A 20,084-nucleotide genomic window follows, 5' to 3' on the forward strand; every position below is an offset into this window, starting at 1 on the left:
AAATTTGAATTATGCACATAAATGCATTGAAAACTCACTTAATGCATAAAAATGTCCAAACGAACCCCAAAAATCACAAAAAATAACACAACACTCCTGTTGTTCTATATTGACATGAGAAAAAATTTGAAAGCAATTAGAGGCAATGGATATTGTTTCATCCCCAAAGTTGGGGCGTTCTCTACCGAAACCATCATGCTTGTTGTGAGAAGCTCTGGTTTGTGAGAACCATATACCCAAACCTGCCCCAAATGGGACAAAAACTTTACCACGCCATGTTGATGCCATTCCATGATAGCATGCCAAGTTTCATGAATTTCAGACGAGTTTTGGATTTACTAGAATTTAAAAACCAGGTATCTCAATGTTTGCGGCCGAGTGACGGTGGCAGGGTGCTTGACATTCATTCCCATTTCTTGCATGGGACATAAGCATGCACCCAAGGACAAAGATTTGATTTTTCAACCAATTTATATGCACGGGAGCATGTGCATGTAGTTTAAATTTGAATTATGCACATAAATGCATTGAAAACTCACTTAATGCATAAAAATGTCCAAATGAACCCTGAATAATTCCAATTCTTTTATGATCACTGCAGATAAAAGGTCTAGCAATTCAAACACCGTCCATGGCCGTTGTGATCCCATTATGTAATTCAAATCAAGACGAAAAATCAAGTAGATCCCACACAGTTTATTATAACCAACTGTGTGAGATGCAGCACAAAATATCTTTGGACCGTGTATGAATAAGGGACCGTGTCTGGTGACACTTTGCGTGCCAGTTTTTTGGCTGAAGCGATTCCAAATTTTTGGCTTCCGCGAAAATATCTACCTCCCCGCCCCCTCCCCCTTACCAAAAGCCACATTTCCCCCCTTTCCGCCTTCCTTTCCAAGTTGAAACCTTCACTCCTTGCTTGCAGCGTCGCTGCCTCCTCGTCGGCGACCCTCCTTCACGCTGCTCGGCCTCGCCTATCCAAGTAGGTAATCCACACCTGACCCCCATCCTCCTCCTCCTTCCACATCCCACATGCTCCGACCGCCGGCACGAGCGCGACACCTTCCACCGAAATCACCGACCCCTCCACCAAATAAGCGCCAGCCTAAGCCACGGTGCATGCAGTATAGCCAGGACCTCAAGGAGCATTTGGCAGCGGAGAAGCAAATTGCGACTGCACGCGCGGATGAGGTCGTGATGGCTGCCATTTGTGCTGACCCCCAGATCTTGGAGGAGCACCTCGCCGTCGAGGCCACCGTTGATGCCTCACGTGCCGATGCCGCGACGCGGTTGTATGCTTTAAATGACAGTTCGTGGCGTTTTCTCGAGGCCACCGTCGATGCCTTCGATGAAAACTACGAGGTGTTTCCTCAGCGTGCACGTGCTTACCTCATCTCGAGAGCCAGCAGGTTGGTGCCCGAAGCGGCTCAGGCAACTCAACACTACAACGAGGGCACCCACAATGCGGAGGCCTCGCCCTCTTCCATGTCCAAGGAGCCAATCGGCATCGATATCTCCGACAATGAGGAGTAGCTTGTCTTATTAGCTCACTATAAGGACCCATGTTCAGTTTGCTAGCTATTTCCTTTCCTTAACAAATTCTAGTGAATTGTGCTATCTACTTTCACCATGCAATCTTTTGTTATAGTGTATATGTTCTATATGTCTTGCAATGTGGTGTTCAATTAACTGCTTGGTTCAATTCTGCAAATGAGTTGTTCAATTCTTCAGGATGCAATATTTCCAAGTTGTTAAGCATGCTTGGTTTGGTCAACTATCTGATCTTCTATTAGGAGTATGTTATATTGTTCAATTGGTGTTTAGTTAACTGCTTGGTTCATTTGTTGTGGCTTGGTTCACTTGTTGTGGTGTTTAGTTAACTGCTTGGTTCAATTCTGAAATGCGATGTTCAATTGTTGTGGATGCAATCTCTTATTGTATACCATGTGAGGAATAAATCGAATTTGGTTGTACTAAATACATGAGAAACAGATACAGTTGCTATATTTCCAAGTTGTTAAGCATGCTTGGTTTGGTTAACTGTCTGATCTTCTATTAGGAGTATGTTATATTGTGCAATGTGGTGCTCAGTTAACGTTTGGGTCATTTGTTGTGGTGTTTATTTAACTGCTTGGTTCAATTCTGCAATGCGATGTTCAATTGTTGTGGCTGCATTCTCTTATTGTATACTATGTGAGGAATAAACCGAATTTGGCTGCACTTAATACACGAGAAACATATACAAGTGCTATATTTCCTAGTTCTTAATCATGCTTAGTTTGGATAAATGGGTTTTCCATGTGGCTTGAATTAATCTGATGAATCTGCAATGTGCTTATTTTTCATCAACATATTTTACTGATAGCATGCGAGCCCTTACTTAACCTGATGACTAACTACCTTATATGTGTTGCAAGGAAACAATGGGAAGCACTGAGGTTTACAAGATCGTACTGACTATTATACCTTGCCTTTTTTTATTCCTTTGCCTTGTTTCCAAAATAGAGAAGATATTTATGCACATCCTTGTTTTCAGGGTTCACTGATGATTACCTCTCAAACCACCTCTGTGGTTAGGAGGCAAGGAAAGTTTTCATACAACACCCACGGTTCAATATTGAAGTGTTCCTGAAGAGGTCGAAGGATGGACGGTCAATCATCCACAGGCACTGGCCTAAAGTTGCAAAGACCTTCAACATGAATGAAGGCTCAATATTCACCTTCTGCTTCAGCAGTTTTCCAGATGAGATGCATCTCTCTATGTACCGTCTATGATGCTAATTTCAAAAGGTTCTAGATGTTGCATGTGAAACTTGTGCTGGTGCAGTTATGTAATTGAGTAGTTGAGTGCTGAAGCTATATCAAGTTGTACTCCGATGTATTTCAATTATGAAATCCTGCTTCCTTAATATGGAAATGGAATATATTATGTGCTTAATATGAATGTCAATTAGATTAATAAATGGATTATTAATAATAGGCCAATTAGCCCGCTAATTGGCCAATTAGCTCGCTAATTGGGTTTTCTTATTGCAAACGGTTAATGAAAAAACACCGTGGGCGATGACCTAAGGCAACGCACACAGTTTCTAGGAATAAACCATGTTGGATCAATGAAGAATCACACACGACATTCTCTTCAAAACTGTTTGCGTTACGCCACCTTGCGCAAACGTTTTCCTTGTAGTGACTGTGTGGGATGTATATACGAACGGAAACGTTTAGTGGTGACTGACTGTGTGGGATGTACTTACGTTCGGAAATGATTTTGCGTGTATAATTGTATTTTTTTAGCACTACTGTATGTATTTCTGTATTTGAGTGCTCATAGGTTGCACACGACCTCATTTTGCCGAGTGTGTGTGCCAGGAGGGCATATCCCCAACGGTTTCTGGGTCATGTGGGAAGGACCCCCTATTGCCCACACTCACTTGGCGACGGTTCCAAATGTCGTCGCGGAAAGGGGTAAAAACCGTTTGTTTAGGACCGACACGCACCAGTGGGTGATTAGACTACTTGACCAAATAAAAAACTAGCCTTTTCCCAATTTTAAGTCTTGGCAGATTTTAACAACTTAGCACAAGTCAAGCAGTCAACCTACACATGCAATTCTAAGAGTATAGCAGCGGAATGTAAAACATTGCATATGAAGGTAAAGAGAGGAGTTTGGAAAGGCAAATGCAATGTAGACACAGAGATTTTTGGCGTGGTTCTGATAGGTGGTGCTATCGTGCATCCACGTTGATGAGACTTCAACCCACGAAGGGTAACGGTTGCACGAGTCCACGAAGGGTCCACGAAGAAGCAACCTTATCTATCCCACCATGGCCATCTCCCACGAAGGACTTGCCTCACTTGGGTAGATCTTCATGAAGTAGGCGATCTCCTTGCCCTTACAAACTCCTTGGTTCAACTCCACAATCTTGACGGAGGCTCCCAAGTGACACCTAACCAATCTAGGAGACACCATTCTCCAAAAGATAATAGATTGTGTGTTGATGATGAACTCCTTTCTCTTGTGCTTCAAATGATAGTCTCCCCAACACTCAACTCTCTCACACAGATTTGGCTATAGTGGAAAGATGATTTGAGTGGAAAGCAACTTGGGGGAGGCTAGAAGATTCTTGTGATTGGATTGGAATGTCATGGTCTCAACACATGAGTAGGTGGTTCTCTCTCAGGAAATGTATGTTGGAAGTGTAGGCACGTTCTGATGGCTCTCTCTCAAATGGAGAGGAGGGTGGAGGGGTATATATAGCCTGCACAAAATCTATCCGTTACACACATTTGAGCCAACTTGGTCAGACTGAATATATGAACTCGGCGAGACAGCTTCGGTTCAAAATGTGAACGTTAGGCTTTTCGGTGGGACCCACATGATCAACTCAGTGGGACCGATGAGCTAGGGTTAGAGCAAAACCTCATCTCGGGTTGACCGATTACACAAACTCGGTGAGACCGATTTCAATAATAGGCTAACAGAGAGTTGGTCTGACAAACTCGGTGGGACCGATCGCTCCTTTCGGTGATACCAAAACGTTATGAAAGGGGAATAGAGAGTTTGCACTGCTAACTCGGTGGCACCAATCGCTCATTTCCTTGAGACCGAGATCCCTATCGGTGAGGTCGAACTGATTAGGGTTTCTGGCTATGTCTATGTCAAGTGAACTCGATGGCGCCGGATGAATCAAATCAGTGGGGTCGAGTTTGACTTTAGGTTTGACTTGAGGGCTTTGGAGCATATCACTAAGCATTTTGAGCAAGTAGACCATAAAGCAACACCTCATCCCCTTTTAATAGTATTGTCTTTTCCTATGAACTCAATGTGATCTTGGATCACTAAAATAGAAATGAAGAGTCTTGAGCTTTTGCCAATATTTGTCCTTAGCATTCTGAGGGGTCCACATCTCTAGTCCATGCCATGCCAATTATTGAACTTTCCGAAATAATCAACTTGAAAGGATATTAGTTCAATGAGCTATATGTTGTTATGAATTACCAAAACCACCCAGGGATTAGTTGCACTTTCACGTGTGCAGAACTCGGAGGTGCCGTACGTTCGGTGCTTGATCGGTCGGAACGAGAAGAAGTTCGACTACATCAACCGTGTTGTCAAACGCTTCCGCTTTCGGTCTACGAGGGTACGTAGACGCACTCTCCCCCCTCTCGTTACTATGCATCTCCTAGATAGATCTTGCGTGAGCGCACGAATTTTTTTGAAATTGCATGCTACGTTTCCCTACAGGGGGTGCCTATGCCCACTTGGGGAGGCCCCTATGGGGCCCACATGGCCACCCCTGGCTGCTTTGTGTGGTTGCGTGGGGCCCACAAGAGGCCCCCCGGCTGGATCCAATGCCCACTAGTCGTATTACCCTAAAAATCACTGTAAAATTTATGGGATTTTTTCGCCGCCATCTATGATGTAGAATAGAGGTGGAGCACTTCTCTGCTCTCGTAGGGCTATTTCTCCGAGATCCATTCCCTCTAGAAGGGGGAGTTGAAACCATCGGCATCACCAACGCTCCATTCATCGCGGGGATCATCATCAACACCATCATCATCGACATCCTTGTTAAATCCTAGCTTTAATCTATAAACTATTGTCTCGGATCTTTTTTTGAGATTACTTTTTGCTATTGGTTACTATTTGTAGTTGAAACTTAGAATTTTTTATTGGAGAAAAATCTATATGTTTTAGACTGTTAATCCTTCCATGCCCACCGATCATGATCCATATGATGTCTTTTGAGTAGGCTGTTACATTCTTGAGGACATGGGATAAACCTTGTTACTAGTAATCTTGTGAGGTTAAATAAAATTCACTGATTGATATTATGTTGTGGTGTAATTCTATAATGGTGATGTGCCAACGTCGACTATTGATCACTTAAGCGTTAAGGGCCTAGAGGAGATCATTGTGGGATTACTTTTATCTATGATGGGTGGTTGAAGTGACAGAAAATACCAAACCCTAAGTTTATGAACTATTACACGAGGGGCCGTTGAACCCCCAAAGTTGAATGCTATGGTTATATGGTGTCTTAGTTTCTCTTTTGTATTTGCGGATGCTTATATAGAGGGTATAATTGTAAGTACATTGTTTGTTCAAGTAAGAACACCACATTCTTATAGGTTCCACCACAACAAATTATAAAAGCGATGAATATTAACTCAATGAAAGTAGATGAAAGTAACTTGGTGAATCTCCCGTGTGTCGCCGAGAGCAATTTGATTTCTAGTAATACAACGGGCATGTCCTTAGCATAATTAAGGATCGGGCCACTTGCCACATTGTTGCAGTTTTGCTTCTATTTATGTTCTTGCAATGGTTCTTGTGATAAAACAAACAATCAAACAATCTTTGCAGCTTATACGGTTATTCCTTACTAGTTTTTATCTACCAATTCATTTTTCTCCTCATTGGGTTCGACACTCTTACTTATCGAAAAAGGGCTACAATAGACCCCTGACACTTGTGGGTAATTCATTGTCAATGTAGTCAAGTAACGAGAACCTAGCAAGTACCGACTTTTATTGTGAAGATGACATCTGGGACCCACTAGGTTAAAGCCTACACAAGTTGTTAGCATGTACGACCCCAATTGGTACATACGGGTCTCCAACAACTAGTCACGGCCAAAGAGGGAGATACATTATGGGTAAATACCATATGTGGTTGTATCGAGTACTCAACAATGCACACTCATGCAAATACATTAGAGAGAGGGGGGAGAACTACAAATGGGTACCATACGATATTATATCTAGTAATCAATAGTCCACACTTGAATTCATTTTGGAGGGGCAAAAATATCGACTATGCATGAGAAGGGGGGGGAATACACACACAACTAACACATTTTAAGATCTTGTCTTGGCATGAGTGCACGGTTCATGGATAAAGCACAAGACTAAACTCAACCGACCATGAGAATAGGGAAAATGCAATGTTAGTTTAAGAATTTAGTTCATTTACTAAGAGGCTCACACCTAAGATCCAACAAGTTACAAAGTCCGGTCTCACTCAAGTACATACAGGTCCCCAACGCCCATGCCAAGTACACATCATTTGGTTCATGTACTGAGAAGATGGCATCTGGGACCAAGCTTGTTACAAAGTCTTCTTCCAATCATGTACATACGGGTCTCCAACAACCACATCAAGTATGTATCGTTTGGCTCTTGTACTGAGAGGCTGATATGCGGGACCTAGCTTGTTACAAAGTCCTTTCCTAGCCGTTTACATACAAGTCTCCAAAGGTCGTGCCAAATACACGTCATTTGGCTCCTGTATTGAGAGGTTGACATCTGGGATCCAACTTGTTACAAAGTCCTCTCCCGGTGGTGTAAATGTGAGTCTCCCACAATCTCGGCAGCATACAACTTTTGGCTCCTGTATTGGGAGGCTGGCATCCGAACCCTGTTAGGTCGAAGCTACCTCATGTGGAGCGAATGAGGTGCAATTGACCTTTCCAACCCGGTAAAAATATCGCCCTCACATCGATCACGAACAACCTTGTCATAAAAGGTCCAAAGGATGTCATAGAAGTGCCCCAGTAGGGCACAAGCGCACTTCCAGGAAAATCTTTTGATACATTGTCATAGATTTTTGTGTGCGTAGTAGAGTGTTGCTGCATGTATGATAAAAGTCCTTTTTTCATCATGGATGTGGTCACTGCTATGGCACTTTATCTTTTTTGTTGGGCCATTTTGTCATAGAAGCACGTTTTTGTTGTAGTGCGCGATATGTGTTGTAGTAATAGGTGGAAAGATATATGGTAAAAAACTGTGCATGTCACCTAGTCAACTTCTTGGAGTAGGGGCTATGGCTTGGGTTGTTAGTGGAGATGCTAGTTTTACCAGTATTTGACTAGCCACGAGTACACCATAAAGCCATGCTTTTGTGCGTTTTGGTGTCTGCTAATGGAAGTACTCTTATGACGACGGACGTCCGATTTCATACAACACCGCCTTTGAATATAACTGATAATATGACAAGAAGCTAACAGTGGTTTGGACTACCGTATATAAATATGATGGAAAAGTGTCGTAAGTATAACAATGCTCGTCCGCTAAATTTTTAATTGGGGTGGGGTGGGTGTTGGCGGCGGCGGGGGGCATCAAGATATTTCCTTTGATAGTCATGTCCTTCATCGTTTTACCGTAACCCTCTGCCCTTTATTAGTTCTCGATCCACCCAGGCCCCGCTCCTTGTAGTCTTCTCTCCCATTTTCTATCCAACGAATGCCTTCCAAACTATTCTCCCATCCATTGACACCACAGTTCTCTGCTAGTACCTGATCCGGGACATAAGAAGGGCCAGGTAGTAAATCTGATCTCAAGGTTATAAAATATTTTTCTTCTTTTCTCATAAGTTGTTCTTCAAATTGGAGATTTTACCTTCAGGCTTGGAACTTGATTGGGTTGAAAGTTCAGATCTGGTGAACTGAGAGTTACATGTTCATTTGTTGAAAGTAGATCCGGTGAATCAAAGGTTAGTTTTTTATTTGGTTGAGAGTAGTCATGATGAACGGGAAGTTTGGCTAAAAGTAGATCTGGTGAATTTGAAGTTAAATTGTCATTTGGCCAAACGTAGATCTGGTGAATTGGAAGTTAATTTTCATTTGGCTAACCCATGTAACAATTTTCCCTTTTCTGTTCTTTTCGTTTTTCCTAGGGCTGTTTTTATTTGTTCCTTTTTTTCTATTTATTCTTTTCCTTTTCCGGCCTTATTTTTTATATTCCTTTTTTTTGCGGAAAAACTTCCAATCTATTCATCTTCAATCATGGCAGTACAACGAATACCAGAAATAAAAATTACATCCAGATTCGTAGACCACCTAGCGACGACTACAAGCACCGAAGCGAGCCGAAGGCGCGCCGCCGTCATCGCCCCTCCATCGCCGGAGCTGGGCACAACTTGTTGTAGTAGACAGTCGGGAAGTCGTCGTGCTAAGGCCCTATAGGACCAGCACCCCAGAACAGCAACCGCCGCCGATGAAAAATAACGTAGATCGAAAGGATCCAAACCGAAGACACACGAACGTAGACGAACGACGACGAGATCCGAGCAAATCCACCAAAGATAGATCTGCCGGAGACACACCTCCACACGCCCACCAACGATGCTAGACGCACCGTCGGAACGGGGGCTAGGCGGGGAGACCTTTATTCCATCTTTAGGGAGCCGCCGCCGTCTCGCCTTCCTGAATAGGACACAAACCCTAACAAGATTGAAAAAAAAACTAAAAATGGAGCCCTCCCGCCGGCCCTTGCCAGGATCCACCGCGCCTTCATGGCCCTAGGGCCACCGCAGACGAGGCGGACCTGCGCCGGCTCCGGCGAGAGGCACGGACCCTAACTTTTTTTCTTTATTATTTTTCATATTCTATGATGTATCTGATGATACTGATTTATTATTTTCTCTAATAATAATAGGAGAAAAATATATTGATTTGTTATTGTAATGAATGTTGATTTGTTATTTGCCCAGAGTATCCGTCGAGCATTAGCTGCCGTTGGATTCAGGTGTGAGCACGTTTTCTCATGAGCTGACAAAGATAACTCCATCCTCATGGTTGTCCACCAGATACTAGCTAGTACTCGCTGGTCGTGAGAAATTTACTCAAATTCCTTTTAGAAGCTCACAAATTGAATTAGTATCGGGCCTTGATCTGTGTAGATTCAGGTGATGGTGCACCGCTTAGAATTCCGGCATCTCCATGTCGACGGTGTTCATCGTCATCTTGTAAAGAAAGTTCTCCTCTCCCTTATTCATCGTCACTGATTTCTCCCCTCGGACGCCCTTTTCCCCACTCCCACTCGTTGTTCTTCTCTTCCCCGCAATTTCCCGGGCCGACGGCGACGGGGGCGGGGGCGGGGCGCATAAAGCAAAGGGCAACTGCCTACTGGCACTGGATTAGCGCCGATTAATTTCCTCTTTTGTTGGTAAGGAAGGAAACCCTAGCTTGACGGACGAACTGTTCTAGGGTGTTGATTTGTTTTTGGGGATTCTTTCCTTGCTGTGGCAGTGAGCAATCAGAATCAAAATCAAAATCAAAACTAGCTAATCGCCGATTGCTTGCTTCTTTCTGCCATACTAATTAATTCTGTTCCTTGGTCCGATTAGGTTCCTCTACTTCCGCGCGCAAGATCGATCTGAGGCGCGGCAGCTAATCTCGTCGGAAAATCGAGGGTTCAACTGAAGCCAATATGCCCAACGTCAAGTCCGCCGGTGGTGCTGGTGCCAGTGCCATCCCTGCCGGCGGCGACGGCGAGGTGGAGGCTGGGTTCGCCAAGCTGCAGGGTGAGGATTTCGAGTACTACATGCAGACCTACTCCATCATGCTGGGCCGCAACAGCAAGAAATCCACGGTGGACGTGGATCTCTCCAGCCTTGGCGGGGGGATGAACATCTCGCGCCACCACGCGCGGATATTCTACGACTTCCAGCGCCGCCGCTTCGCGCTCGACGTCATCGGCAAGAACGGCTGCCTGGTTGAGGGTGTCCTGCACCTCCCTGGGAACCCTCCTGTCAAGCTTGACTCGCAGGACCTCCTTCAGATTGGAGACAAGAAGTTTTATTTCCTCTTGCCCACGAGGTCTATCTTTGCCTCGTTCGCTGCTCGGCAAGCCCCTGTTATTCCTCCACAGATCCCGCCGCCAGCTTATGCGCGGCCAGGGCACCCTCGTGTGTCCGATTTCCATGACCGCTTCTCTGAAGGTGATTATGGCCGGGACAGTGATGACATTGGGAATGGTGTTGGGGAAGGTGGAATGAAGGGCAAGCTGAAGAGAACCAAGAAGTCTCCCGGAGATTTGGACATCTATGGTGGGCACAGAATCAATGTTGAAGCAATAGGAACATTGGGTGAAGGTGATACATTATCCTTGCTCATCGTCTTGTTTTTCTTCTAAAAGATATGCAGAGTTGATGATGATTTTGCACTCAAATTTAGCTGTACCTTTTCATGTGGTTATAGTAATATAATGATTAAAGATGATATGCCAACGTTCATATTAAAGACAGATATACACATATAGCGTAAATGTACTGTTACGGGAACTATCTATCTGTATAATTCTCTTATGGAACTCTGATTAGACGTTTACTGCAGGTGAGCATACATTATTAGTTGCTATTGCAAGTGTTATTATGTAAGAACATTATACTTTATCATGATGTGTAAACATAACTGCATCTCTTATGTTGTTACCTTTAAGAGAAAAGGTAGCAGAGATGCAGTTATATTTGCACATCAAAAGATACACATCCAGATGCTTCATTCTGAATGTCTTGACGGTTTGCATTCTTAGTGTCTAGAGATAAATTAAAGTACATTATCTAGGCTATTTCTATCACTATAGCAGCTGACATACTGTCAAGAACTATGAATTAGTAAATTGTACTCCCTCCGTTCCATGATATAAGTTTAGAAGCTGTTGGTGAACTTTGTTCCTGTTTGCAGTTCTGGACCTCGATTCCGAAGCTGTTACTGCTTTCTGTTTATTTCAGCTTTGTCCATTGAAAGACCAAAATCATTACCTTTTAACATGCGTGGAAGTATTTGTTTGATCTGAACTGAACTGTCTTCTTTTTTTGCAGACAACAGATCAGAAATAAGATCAAGGGGTGACAAGGATGTGGACAACCAGCACCTTCAAACGGAAGAGAAGGAAGTCGTGTCATCTGTTGCGACTGTGTTATCTGACCTCTGTGGCCCCGGAGAATGGATGCCTATGAAAACACTCCATACAGAGGTTTGTCATGGAAAAACACACATATTTCGTATCCCACTTCTATGCTTAAGCTAAAGTATGCTGTATTACCCCAAATTAGTCCAACCCCTCTTGTGTGAAACAACTGGATCTAACTCTGGCTTGGAAAATTTAAATGTACAGAAAGTAGCTTACTCTTTTGATACATTAAAGGGATAGGCGGTATCATCACAGTTTAATTTTTTGAAATAGAATATCATTACAACTGACGACATTAACAAATGACTTATTGATTCAAAAGGACAATAACCTAAACTGCATTCTGAGAATATCATCTAAGGATAGAAGTCAGGTGCTAGCATCCCTGCCTGTCTAATACTCAATCCGTTCACTATTATAAGATGTTCCAACTTTTTCTGAATTAGATGTATGTGGACGCATTTTAGTGTGTTTGTTCACTCATTTCAGTCTGTATGTAGTCCATGTTGAAATATCCAAAACATCTTATAATAGTGAACGAAGGGAGTAGCTTAGTTGTATCCCGTAGGTGTATGGACAATAGCTTATCAAAACCACCATAAAAATTCATGAAGGCTTGCAGTTGTAGGCGCACAGGCTATAATAGGCCTTTTAGCATGTTAATGCATGACTTTGCCTGGTAGCATCCCTCATTTGTCAGTTGTCACTCCGAACATGTTTTGCACTGAATGTTGTTGCTTGGGATTTGTGGAGCTGTGCCTCGCGGCAGAAGATTTTGTACTGATACTTACATAATCTTGTACAAGTAATGGGAAAGACTTGCAAGTATATCTTGTTATAGCTACTTATTTTTTTCACTGTTAAATTGATTAATACTAGTGCTACATACTGGGATGTCCTCTCTATTCTGGTTCAGGTCACAACATTATCATCATTACTGGTGTTGTTCTGCTTACCACCGGCTGTCAATTCAGAACCCCCTTGCTTTAGTTTCCCTTTTCTGATGATCTCCTTTTTCTTCACTCACCCAGCCATGTAAAAGCTTAGCAAACTGTTACACAGTTAGAATCACTGTTTGCAAACCCTTAATCGTTTGTTTGGCTACTCGCAGCTTATGGACCAGTTTGGCAACGTGTGGCACCACAGCAGGGTGCGGAAATACCTGACGGCGGACGACTGGTCGCCAATTGAAGCCAAGGGGAGGCCGTGGTACGGGCTGCTGGGGCTGCTCAGGAAGTACCCAGAGCACTTCGTCATCAACACGAAGTCCAAGGGCAGGGCGATCTCGGAGTTCGTCTCGCTGGTTTCCTTGCTCTCCTGACCAGCGAGGTGAGGCTGTCTCCAAAGCTTTGCTTGGGTTTTGTTCTGCATCCTTGCCGTCGCCGTCAGTCGGTCGGTTTGTTCGTGTCTGTAAGGTCGAGTGGCGTCCTGATTTGCCCCTGCAGTTTTGCATCAGTTAAATGAACTTTGCTGTAATGTACTGTACACCTGGCTGGTTTCTTCTGTGTTTTTACCTATAGCAATGTAGTGTCGAAAATGTTATGCGGAAACAGGACTTATAAGTACGTAGTTTTCAGTTCGTGTCTCTTCAGGTTTAATGTTGTCGCTTTGAACTACAGAACTTAGGGCGTCTTGTTTGCGTGACACGGCGGCCGGTGGCAGCGACACTGATGCTGGGACCGTCGCGCCATTGTTCCCAGCAGCAGCCGTGTGGCACGCAGCCCTCTTATTTGCCCTGCCTAGCATGCTGATCGTCTTTTTTTTTCTGAGACAAGTTGTGGTGGTTTGGTGGGAGCGAATGGCAAACTCGTGTTGTCGAGCATGGGCCGTGGGAGTGGAGGCCATCTGGTACACCCCAGCCCCAAGAGAAAACAGAAGTAGAGTCCGAAATTTACACTTGCTAAATCCTTCTTTGTTGTGGAAAGTTCCTTATGGACCACAGTTGCTAAAATATACCTGGCCACATGTCGGGCCGGGCTGGGCCTACCAAAGCCTGATGCAAAAAACCAAGGCCTGAGCCCAGCCTGGCCCGGCTGTCGGGCCTAAAAATTGGGCCCGAGCCTAGCCCATCACGCTAAAAGCTCGCCAAGCCTCGGGCCTTGGGCTGGGCCTCTTCGTTAACGCGTGAATACGACGGGCTTGGGCCTGGCCCTGCCGTCGGGCTTGAAATCTATGCCTGAGCCCGGCCCGTGGACAAGGTCGGGCTGGGCTGGGTCGGGCTTTTTCGGGCCTGGTCGGGCCGACCGGGCCAGGCTGTCCATGGCCAGGTCTATGCAGCTAAATCCTTCCTTATTCTCTTTTCTTTTGTGTCTAATAATGCTACATCTACGGAAAGTTTCTTACGGACTGAATTTACGGGATCAGCTGGTTGTCTCGTAGTGAAAATCAAGTGGAGTTTTTTCGCAAAAGGGGCGCTTTATACTTAAAAGATTTAAGCATTACTTTCGACTTCTGCATAATTAAGATGCACACAGCCAAATAAAGTCCTCTTACACAAACGAGAAATTAAAAAGGCGAAATACAAAGAAACATGTAAGTCCGTATAACGCCTAAAGCTGAGGTGGGCCAATCCTAAGATCATGCAGCCACCCATGTTGGGTAAAAGTATCCCTCGCCGTATCCTTCAATCGTGTACACACCTCCGTAAATAGGTCTCGATTCTCCACGCGTTATAGAGAGGACCATAAATGAAGAGTCCCGGTACATCTGTAGATAACCTGCATCAGAGAAGTACTTTTATCGTTAAAAACCTTATCATTTCTACATAGCCAAAACGACCAAATAACGGCAAGCGCTCCCACCCTAAAAAGAGTTCTGAACCTGTGATCTATTCCATTTAACCAGTTTCCAAATACATTAGCAACACTACAAGGAGGATACAAGCCAGAAGCTATCTGGATGACTGACCATATAGAACGAGACAATTTGCATCGGAAGAATAAATGTTTTATTGTCTCATCATGGTGACAAAAAACACACTGCAGGCTTCCGTGCCAATTTCTCTTAATAAGGTTAACTTTAGTAAGAATAACTCCGCGACGAAGTTACCATACAAAGATTTTACTCTTAAGAGGTATCTTCATTTTCCACATCTTCTTCTTATTATCAACTCGCACATTAGACTGGATTAACGCTCTATACATAGACTCCACTAAGAATTGTCCATTCCCATGTAGGTTCCATCTAAATACATCAGACTCATGTGATAATTGAACCCTGGACAACCGCTGAAGTAGGATGTACCATGATTAAATCTCTTCTGAACGTCACATTTTATGGAAATGATTCCATTACCCTGACGATAGTATCACCATTCAACAGGATTTATCAAGTGGAGTTGAGAACAAGGCGTGGCCCTATTGGCTAGGCGCCCAGTCAACCTACACACGTTTGAGCCTCGATTGGCGCATGATGCTTAAGGATTTCTCTTTTATTAAAACCGCCTCGAAGGGCTAGCCTGGGAAGTTTTTTAAAAAAAAATCAAGGTGAGTTTAGCATTTTCCTTCTAAAATTGGCTCCTAATACAACATCCTTGTTAAGTCACGCTACTTTCATAATAGCAACCATTGGATTGATGATTGTTACTTGTTGAAACATTTGATTTGCAATGGTGTCAACACATGATTCATGGGAAGTGCCAATTATGTCCGTGAGGAGTCGCAAATTTGTGATGGCGACCATCAGGGAGATAGTTCAAATGACATGATGTGATGATGAGTGGCAATGCTATAAGCAAATAGCGAATGTGCTTGCAAGTTAGCCGTGGTCCAAATCAATAGCGAATGAAGAAGTTGAAATATTGTAAGGGTATTGTGACTGATAATCAAGTACACAAGAATTAAGTAAAAGGACAAGAGAATAATGGAAATGATGAAATCTGTAATACGGCTAACACGTTCTCAGGGAATTCGGATCCACCACTAATATGTATGTTACCACCGATACACGTCGGTGCTATACAAACGGTTTTACACCCCTTTCCGCGACGACATTTGGAATCGTTACCTTGTGAGTGTGGGCGATTAGGGGGGTCCTTCCCACACGACCAAGAAATCGTCGGGGATAGGCCCTCCTGGGACACCAAATGAGTTCTTGTGCGATCGGGTGATCCACATAAACCCAATCATTTTCGTAGGTATGTACGTTCCACACTGTGAATCCCAGAAAACATTTCCGTAGGTATGTACATCCTACACGGTGAATCCCAGAAAAACATTTCAGTAGGTATGTATATCACACACAGTCAATCCAAGGAATACGTTTCCGTTCTATGTACATCCCACACAATCAATTCAGGGAAAACGTTTTCGTTCGTATGTACATCCCACACAGGTTTATGTATAGACTCGTGTGTGATACGTGTAATTATCACACATGCTCTGCCTTGGTTAACCGTTTGCTTTTATCAACTACATCACACACGATTTGATGAAGAAAACTGTGTAGTATTGGGCTATCCATCACAAGCGTTTTTACTGCTAGAACCGTTTGCAAAGTTCCATGACCCATTTAGCAGGTTTATTAGTTTACAATTAATAATTCCAGTATTATGCAAATTCATATCGAACAACTGTTTGCCAATTTCATATCAGGCACATAAATATATTTTAACATCACAGTACAATAGCTGCCTGAAAACAGCACAATACAACATATAGCTAGTTCAGCTTCATAAGAACAATATTAGAAAAATATATCCATTTCCCTAATTGAGATCATCCAGGCTCATCTTATCCACCTCTGCTTTGAGTTCAGTAAGAACCTGTTTTGCACTGGCCAACTAGGAAAGTGACTCCTCCTTCGCCAACACCATCTTAGCAAAGTCTGATTTAAAAAATCTAAGCTCATTCTCCACCTTTCTATTTTTATCCCACATCTTCAAATATTCTTTAGCGTTGACAACACTTTCTCTAAGCCTACCTCCGTTCTCTTCCTCATACATGCTCCAGAGCTTTGCAAGGCACATCTTCAAAGACTGTGGCCACTCTTGATCAACCCACTCCAAGTAAGAACACTTCCGTTCATCCTATAATATTTAAAACTAGATCAGTAACAATTGTAGGGAAATGGGTTTATAGCAACATAGAAAATCACCAAATACTTATTTTGAAAAGCTGAAGAAACAGGTTAATTATGCCATATCTTCTCAAAAAGATCAATGTGCAAATGAATTGATTGCTACTGAGACAACAACCAAATTCTGAAACATCAGAAGCTATAGTTAACTACAACAACGCTACAAGTTCTTACTCATGTACTATAAATAACAAATTGAACATTTTATGAGGAAGGTAAATATAACTGCAATAGCATAGCGACATTGTTTGGATGACAACAAATTGATACTAACAGGTGTGTACATGCACAAATTTAGTAACATGAAACTAATAGCACTAAGGCGTCCATTATGTATGCCAAAACCGGTGTAAAGACAACTGTTGCTACATCTCGCACCGGTGCCCTGCATTGGCGAGCCGATACATCGGAAAAAAATCAGGGACCCGAACTCCGGAGCACCTAGTTGCTCCGACGCCCACTTCCTTCATGGCATAAAGATTTAGTATTTTACTGCTTGGCTGCTCGGACAAACTGCTGAAGCGGTGCCAAATAATTTTCTAATGGCACCGCTGTTGAGATGGCAACATTTTTAGATACTAGGTATAAACTGTGACACTGTCTTAGGATGCGTTTGGTTGAAGGTGTGGTATGAATGGTTTGGGACGGTGACAGTGTCTGAATCACATCTAACAAATGATTTGTAACAATGAAAGAGGATCTAACCTTCTCTGCACATGCCAGAAACTTCCTCTCCCACTATCGACAGATTCAAACGCAACTAGCTTCACTCATGGAGATTGATGGTCACAACGAGCAGATAGATCTTCAGCCACCCCGCTCCATTCGTTGCAACTGAAGGTCCTAGGGAACTACAAGAGGAAGAAATGACTCAAATCGATAGCCGGGTAAAAATCCTTCATTCAAAGTCGTAGCTCGAGAGAGAGAAGAGAGGCATACCTGGGTGGTGGAGTCGTCGTCGGAGGAGGAACCGCTGGAGAGGTCTTTGAAGATGACCATGGCGACCCCGGCGGTAGGATGCGAGACGGCGAGAGCGAGGAAGCAAGCGAGGAAGCGACTATAGCTTAGGAAGGAAGGAAGGGGGAAACAGGGGAAATGTGACTTGTGCTCGGGGAGAAAAGGGGATGGGGAGGGGGAGGGTAGATATTTTGGCGGTAGGCCAAAAAATTTAAAATGTGGAGGGAAACTTTGCGCGCGGTGCCGTCGGACACCATTCACTTTGAACGATAGTGTGCATCGCAAACGATTCTTCTGCTTAGCGCGCATGGGATGAGTTTGACAATTGAAATTTTGGTGGAAATTTCCCTGCGTACGTCATTGCATAATTTAACATCGCTTGCTAATTTGGGCACACAAAAGAGCATACAACACACAGACCAGACTTACTGAATTGAGCGATTTTAGTAATTAAACAGAGACAGTTCACCTAAACATTGCTCTAACAAAAGACCAGCATTAAAAACAAAGCCTAAGTACGAATAATTTTAACAAATCCGCCGCTGTGCCGGCCTATGCATCACCGGTGTGAGATGAGATGTCGATGACTTGTCCTGGCGACAAGCCGCCGTTGGTGGACTCCGCGTCCTCCCTGCTGAAGTCGATCGCGTCCTTGTCCTCGTCCTCAACACCGCCCTCAAGGTTGTAGTACTCGTAGTAGTGGCTGCGCCAGAGCTCGCGTTGGTACTCCACCGCCGATTCCTCGATGGACATACTCTTCTCTGCCTCGACATGGGCCACACGCAACTCCTCCTCCTGGTGCTTCTCGATCTCCGCCGCCTCCTGCATCTCCAGCTCCCGCTCGATGACCTCATGAGGAAGCAGGTGCTCCATGGCCACCACCACCTTTTCGGACGTGGGTTGCATGCTGGATTCCGAGGTGGCCTGAAATATCTTGGCGTGGATGGCCTCGACCGGGCCAGGGCGAGATTGGCAGCACGGACAGCAGATCAAGGGCTCTCGGTGTTTGCAGCCGCCGCCTCGGCTGCTGCTGCTGCCCTATCGGCTGCCGCAGACGCCCTCTCGGCGGAAGCAAACACACTCAATGCGGATGCGGCGGCACTCTCGGTGTAGGCGGCGACGCTCGGGGGGACGCGACCATCATACGGGCCTTCGCGAAGCGTTTCCACGGTGTCATCTTTGCAAGAAGGGGGTGTGGGAATGGGGATTGGGATTTGTGGATTCGGGGGTTGCCGGCACTGGAGCACACGAGCCGACGAAGCTTAAGGAGGAAGACTTAAATAGACCCAGATTTTTTAATCACAAATGATTTCTACAAAACAATGTGTGATGTTGTAGATATTTTTTATTAGCTGTGAAAGATGAATTTGGAGTAAAGTGGCAACAGATGGTGTTTTAAATGTACGAGAAAATTTGTAGTACTAATACAACTGTCATGTCAAATTTTGGAAAATTTCAGGGGTTATTTGACCTTTTAAGACATTTAAGTGATTTTCTAGCCATTTAAGGACCGTAATTTAAAATTTGAAATACATTCACATGCAACAACTAACCAAAACGGTTTGAAAAGTCATATTTTGTGTACTTGTGTGCGATTTAATTCAACATGCAGTAAATTGGAAGGAATTTTTAAACATATTGGTCTAACTGCTATGACACAATTAAGCATGGAGTTCCATGGCATTTAAATTCCAAAAATTAAAAACATGAAACCTTGCTTAAGGTAATGTCATATCACCAAGATTATGTGGTACAAAAATTGGTCTGCTTGACGAAAGTTTGGACACACACCCCTCACAAACCGAAGCAACTCACTAGAAGGCTCGTGGTTCCGAGAGGGAACAATGCATGTTTGCTGACGAACGACAGATAGCTTCCTCTTACGGCCTTCAAATTTTTTCTACGTGTAATGTGCACTGATACTAACTGTTATGTGAAAATTTGAAAAATTTCAGGGTTCATTTGACCTTTTAAAGAGATTTAAGTGATTTCCTAGCCATTTAATGACCGTAGTTCAAATTTGAACTAGATGTACATGCAACGGCTAACCATAACGGTTTGAAAAATCATATTTGTGTACTTATGTGTGAGTTAGTTCCATGTGCAGTAAATTAGAAGGAATTTTCAAACATATTGGTCTTACAGCATGAACACATGCATGTACATGCATGGAGTGCCATGACATTGTTATTTTAAAAAATTAAAAAATGATCAGAAAACCATGAAACCTTGCTTGATGTAATGTCATGCCACCAAGATGATGTGGTACAAAAATTGGCTTGTTTGACGAAAGTTTGGACACACACCCCTCACAAACCGGAGCAGCTCACTAGTAGGCTCATGGTTCCGAGAGG

At 43.7% G+C, this 20,084-nt stretch overlaps 1 protein-coding gene across 1 annotated transcript; it reads left to right on the forward strand.

The window, feature by feature from the left end:
- The first annotated feature begins 9,540 nt into the window (after nucleotides 1-9,540).
- LOC123157484 (FHA domain-containing protein FHA2) lies at nucleotides 9,541-13,288 on the forward strand. The gene is made up of 4 exons (XM_044575778.1): nucleotides 9,541-9,948; nucleotides 10,130-10,876; nucleotides 11,606-11,760; nucleotides 12,809-13,288. The coding sequence occupies exons 2-4, from the start codon at nucleotides 10,213-10,215 to the stop codon at nucleotides 13,016-13,018; spliced, it is 1,029 nt and encodes a 342-aa protein (XP_044431713.1). The 5' UTR covers nucleotides 9,541-9,948; nucleotides 10,130-10,212; the 3' UTR covers nucleotides 13,019-13,288.
- The last annotated feature ends 6,796 nt before the right edge of the window (nucleotides 13,289-20,084 follow it).

The sequence above is a fragment of the Triticum aestivum genome, chromosome 7B (assembly GCF_018294505.1).
Source record: "Triticum aestivum cultivar Chinese Spring chromosome 7B, IWGSC CS RefSeq v2.1, whole genome shotgun sequence".
NCBI lineage: Eukaryota > Viridiplantae > Streptophyta > Magnoliopsida > Poales > Poaceae > Triticum > Triticum aestivum.